We start from the raw sequence: 5,288 nt of genomic DNA on the forward strand, positions 1-5,288 counted from the left end.
ATTTTACAATAGTGTTCTAAGTTGTAATGTCACAAAAAGTGATACAACAATATAAATTTATATTTAAAAAATCAATTCACACAGAAAGAGTTTCAATGACTAAAGAGTGGTTTTATACAAAAGAGAAAAATCATAAAAAAAATATTGTTATAGTGCAATTTTTGGCTTGAATGTTTACATGCACTTACATACAAAACAGAAATATAAGAGACAAATTAAATAAATAAATAAAAAATTAGCACAATCTTCTGTAATATTAGCACAATCAGCTGTACTCATCATACTGCTGAGAAAAGAAATGAACAGTTCTGGGTCTTCAAACCCATTTTGTTCTTTAAATTTGTGCAATGCTTTCTGTAACATTAAATCTTCCAGAGTAGACTTGGTAGGTGGTACAAGGTAACAATGGAATTGAAGAAGGCATCACCATCAACAGCTGTTGATGAAGATGGCTGTGAGGCCACTTCATATGGCTCTAATGTTCCAACTTTGGAGAGAGTTGGTTTTTTCCAATAGCAAGATACCTCGGTCTTGCTTGGTTCCTCGCTACATCGGTGCAGCCAAAATAAAAATGCTATGATGTGTTTGCAGCCACTTGCTGCTCCTTTACATCCACAACACTTCAATCACATCCTGTACTTCATTCAAAGTTATTGATACTTTGTAAGCAGCCAGCTTGAGCTTGACTTTATGCTCTGGGGTAACCTCTCCTCTAACAATGCAGTGGCTTTGGTTTCTCCCAACTTCCACATTCCCAATTGCTACATCACCATAACTGTCTCTAGTTGATCTGGAATCAGAAGACAGGTACAGGATTTCTCAGTATGTTTGAAATGTTGATACATAACTATGCACCTACAAGATCCCATTTCTCTGCATTCATAATATTTATTACATAGGTGACATGGACGATAAGTGAAAGTGAAAAGAAACATCTGGAAGCGTTTGAAATGTGGTGTTACCGGAAAACTCTCAAGATAGTATGGTCTAAAATTATCTGGACATGGAACGAGCCCAGATATTGTTCTTGGCCGTCCAAAGGGTATAAACCACAATCCTTCCAACACCGTGAGATAGGTACCATGCCTCTCTCACGGACACGGAAACAATAAGAATAATGGTAATAATAATAAAACGTTCAATAATATATATCTCCCTTGCTTTAATCCTACATCAGGGTCCACTGTTAGGGTCAGCTCTCCTTGTTCGCAGGTGATAAACTCTTCTATTTTGGGTGTCAGCTTCTGATAGTCCACTTTCTTCCAGTCTTTTCTTCTGTTGCCGCCACCAGGTGTGCTTGGGCCTTCCTCGTTCAATAAAACGTTCAATAATATTCCATTTTATTATTTTTCGTTCCAGAACGAGCGTCTCAAGCAACATCTGCTGAAAACAGAAGAGGACAACACATCTGAGCTGGTCAAAGCAGAGCAGACTATTCAGGACCTCCATGTTAAGCTACGCGAAGCTGAGGAGCGGGTGAAATCATCGGCCACGGCTTACACGAGTGCCAGTGTGCGCAGTAATCAACAGGTATGTGTGCGCAGTAATCAACAGGTATGTGTGTGCAGTAATCAACAGGTATGTGTGTGCAGTAATCAACAGGTATGTGTGTGTAGTAATCAACAGGTATGTGTGCGCAGTAATCAACAGGTATGTGTGTGTAGTAATCAACAGGTATGTGTGCGCAGTAATCAACAGGTATGTGTGCGCAGTAATCAACAGGTATTTCCAACCAAAGACTAATTAAAAAAATAAAATGCATTCTTTTATCTCTGCCAGGTGGAAGCACTGACTAGTCAGGTGAAATCATTGACGGAGCAGAAGGAGAAGCTGCAAGAGAAACTGTATCAGGCTGAAGATGTGGTGCAGAAACATCAAGCATCACTTACCAATCTGCAAATAGTACTGGAGCAATTCCAAGCAGGTAAATACCACCCCACTGTGGTGGATTGTCTGACTTAAACAGAGAGCAGACTATTGTCTAGCTGTGGTCAGTTTCAGAGCTTCATTTTTCTCCATTACTGTATAATAATAATAGTGCTTATTTATACTGCTCGCATAGGACTGAAAAGTCCCTTTGAAGAAAAAACAGAAAGCTAAACAGATTGAACGCCTTTTTTCTGTTTTAGGTGTCTAAAGATTGGGAAAATTGCAAATTGTTTTACGTTTAGGATGCAGTTTAGGAGAAGAAAGAAAAGAAAGAAGGGGAGCTGCATTACCTACCAGGATCGATTTTTTCATTGCCTGAAAAGTTGCCAAAACTGATTATTTGGTGTAGTTTTGAATAAAGCTCTTCAAATTTTACGTCATTACCTACTCGTATACAGCCTAATACAGGGATTTCCAACTTCCCTGTGTATGCGGGCCACATGCTATATTGACAGGTACTTCGCGGGCCACGTACACAGGGAAACAGGCCTGTATCCAGTATTTTCTTGAGAATTAGAGGGTAGATGCTCCATTTTCAAAGTTCAACCCGGAATAGTAAAAGAGCAAAAATCAAGACCGAACGGCCCGCCCTCAAAGCTTCGAGGGCCACATGTGGCCCGCGGGCCGCTAGTTTTAAATCGTTGGCCTATATATGTATGTTTCATATGAGTACTAACTAAAACGTTTCTTCCTCTTCTATCCAGACAAGATGGCTACCTATGACAACGAAATTCAGCTGCTCCGATCCACAGCTGAAGATCTGGAATATAAACTGCAAGAAAAAGAGAAGATGATTCAAGAATTAAACGAAATGAAACAGAGCTTCTTCATTGGGGACTCCAAGGATAGTGTAAGGTAAGCAACGTTGAGCGCGACTGATATTGGGATAGGTTGGAAAGGAATTTTAGCGCGTATTGATTGGGGAACGACATATGAGCGTTCATGCTGAACACAGTTACAATTTATTTTATTTTTATATAATCCTTAATCTACGTAACTCCGCACCGGTAGGAAACGCCTTGTAGAATAGAATAGAAAGTAGGAAATCTGAACTGCTAAGATGTGTCCAATGTCCAAACATATTCGACCGGCCGTCGATCGATGTCGACTGAACCGTCCACACTGCCTCGACACTCGACAGCATAGAGTTACCTCGTCGATCAACGGGCCGTCGACTGTGTTTGGATTGGACACAGCTTTATTAAGCGAAATCCATTCACTGATCGCTCACACAGAAGCCCAACAGATAGAAATTTGGTAGGAATATTCCCAATATGTTCTTATGTGCAATGAGAGAGAATTTTGAAGAAATCTAAACCGATCTCGTGTTATTATCAATTTTCCGTGGCGGAGCAGGGGTCAATAAAATAAAAATTGAAATATTTTAGTCGAATTTGAAATTTAGTAGAATAGAATTTGAAATTTTAGTAGAATAATATTTGAAATTTTTGTAGAATAGAATTCGAAATTTTAGTAGAATAGAATTTGAAGTAGAAATAAACAGATAGAATATAGAGTAGAATAGTAGAAATAGAATATAAAATGGAATAGACAACCTCGATTTTCAAAAAGTCACCTATTTCTGTCGATTATTTGATAGAATGCTTCAAAAAATTACGAAATCAAAAAGCTATTTAACTAAAAATTGGAAATGACCGAGGTTGTCTATTGTAACGAGTAGTCTAACCAGCTACCGTTATTTCACACTGCTCCTCAGATATTCAGACGAGGAGCATGTGCAAGAATTGAGGGAGCTGTAACGAGTAGTCTAACCAGCTACCGTTATTTCACACTGCTCCTCAGATATTCAGACGAGGAGCATGTGCAAGAATTGAGGGAGCTACAACTGATGAACGAATCCCTTCAGAATGAAGTACTGCGGTCCGCCACTGAGATAGACAACATGAAGGAAACCATCACCTATCTGGAACAGTACAATCTTCAGTTGAGGTAGAATAGAATTGGACGTTTAATAGAAATTGAGTTTGAAATTTAGTGGAACAGAATTTGAAATATTTTAGTAGAATAGAAGCTCTACAGAATGAAGTACTGCGGTCCGCCACTGAAATAGACAACATGAAGGAAACTATCTATCTGGAACAGTACAATCTCGTTTAAGTAGAATTGCACGTTTAGAATTTGAAGTACTTTACAAATAAGTAGGTAGGTAGATAACTTTTGCTGTATTTTTTTTCTCTTTCTCTTTTTTCTTCTTATTTTATTTTATTAATATTGTTTGTATTTTAATGTATGTTTGTTTGTATATGTACTTGACTTGTGCTTAACAGCCCTGTGTTGAAAAGCACCAAATAAATAAATCAATTCAATCAATTCAATCAATTCAATTCAATTCAAAGTTTTAGTAGAGTATGAAATTTAGTAGAATAGAATTTGAAATATTTTTGGAATAAAATTTGAGATTTAGTAGAATGGAATTTGAAATTTAGTAGAATAAAAATTGAAATTTAGGAGAATATATTTTGAAATTTTAGTAGAATAAAATTTGAAATTTAGTCGAATAGAATTTGAATTATTTTAGTAAAATTTTAATTTTAATAGAATTTGAATTTGAAATTTACTTAGTAGAATAGAATTTGAAATTTAGTAGAATAGAATATTTTTTTCAGGGTGTGTTTATGAACAGGGTTGAGATGAGCTCGGACGACGTGAGATAGCTGTCCCGGCGGCAATTTTTAAAATTCATTTTATATTTATTTTTGTTTGCTTTGTAATTTGCTTGTTTTTAATAGCTAATATAAATGAAAAGTATAATATAAACGTGCAAACTAAAGATAAAAAGTAAAAAATGAATTCAGATTGTACAAGTTGCGGAAAAAAAAACAAAAATTCGAATTTCCCGCCAACTTTACACACAAAAAGGCCGACGATGGCCTATCTCAGCCCTGTACATAAACACAGCCTGAAGCTTGCCAATGTCAACCAGTCAATGTCATACAGACTGCTATCCACAAAAGCAAATGAAGTACACATTCCTTTAGTGTGGAAGAGTAACGCCAAAGAATGCGTAATATTTACTACCTATACCTATACCTATATATTTGTAATATTTTATTATTTTATAAGATGTTTATTACCTTCTTGTCATACATATACATATATCTATATCAATTATTGTTACAAATAAATAAAACATAAAAAACATATAAAACAAATCATTAGATACCTAGATCCGGTGGGGTAGGTAATAGGTATCTTTTTTTGTCGAGCGTTATTGCTAAGTATTTTAAAATCATTTTACTAACAGATAAAACCTATGGTCATCTATTCCATTTTTTCGCTAACACATTCACTCTGGCTGTATGGTCGAGGCTTAGTGCCAAACCAATGCCAAAAAAAAA

General features: G+C 36.3%; 1 protein-coding gene across 2 annotated transcripts in view; it reads left to right on the forward strand.

Moving 5' to 3' along the window:
• LOC103505263 (thyroid receptor-interacting protein 11) overlaps positions 1–5,288 on the forward strand; it is a 31,862-nt gene that overhangs the window by 15,562 nt on the left and 11,012 nt on the right. The window contains exons 5-6 of one of the 2 annotated variants that reach the window (XM_026820611.1): positions 2,634–2,784; positions 3,733–3,879. In XM_026820611.1, coding sequence (XP_026676412.1) covers positions 2,634–2,784; positions 3,733–3,879 — 298 coding nt within the window. The remainder of the gene's footprint in view (positions 1–2,633; positions 2,785–3,732; positions 3,880–5,288) is intronic. The other variant, XM_008469588.2, reaches the window with a different exon arrangement.

Source organism: Diaphorina citri, unplaced genomic scaffold, assembly GCF_000475195.1.
Source record: "Diaphorina citri unplaced genomic scaffold, Diaci psyllid genome assembly version 1.1 scaffold160, whole genome shotgun sequence".
NCBI lineage: Eukaryota > Metazoa > Arthropoda > Insecta > Hemiptera > Psyllidae > Diaphorina > Diaphorina citri.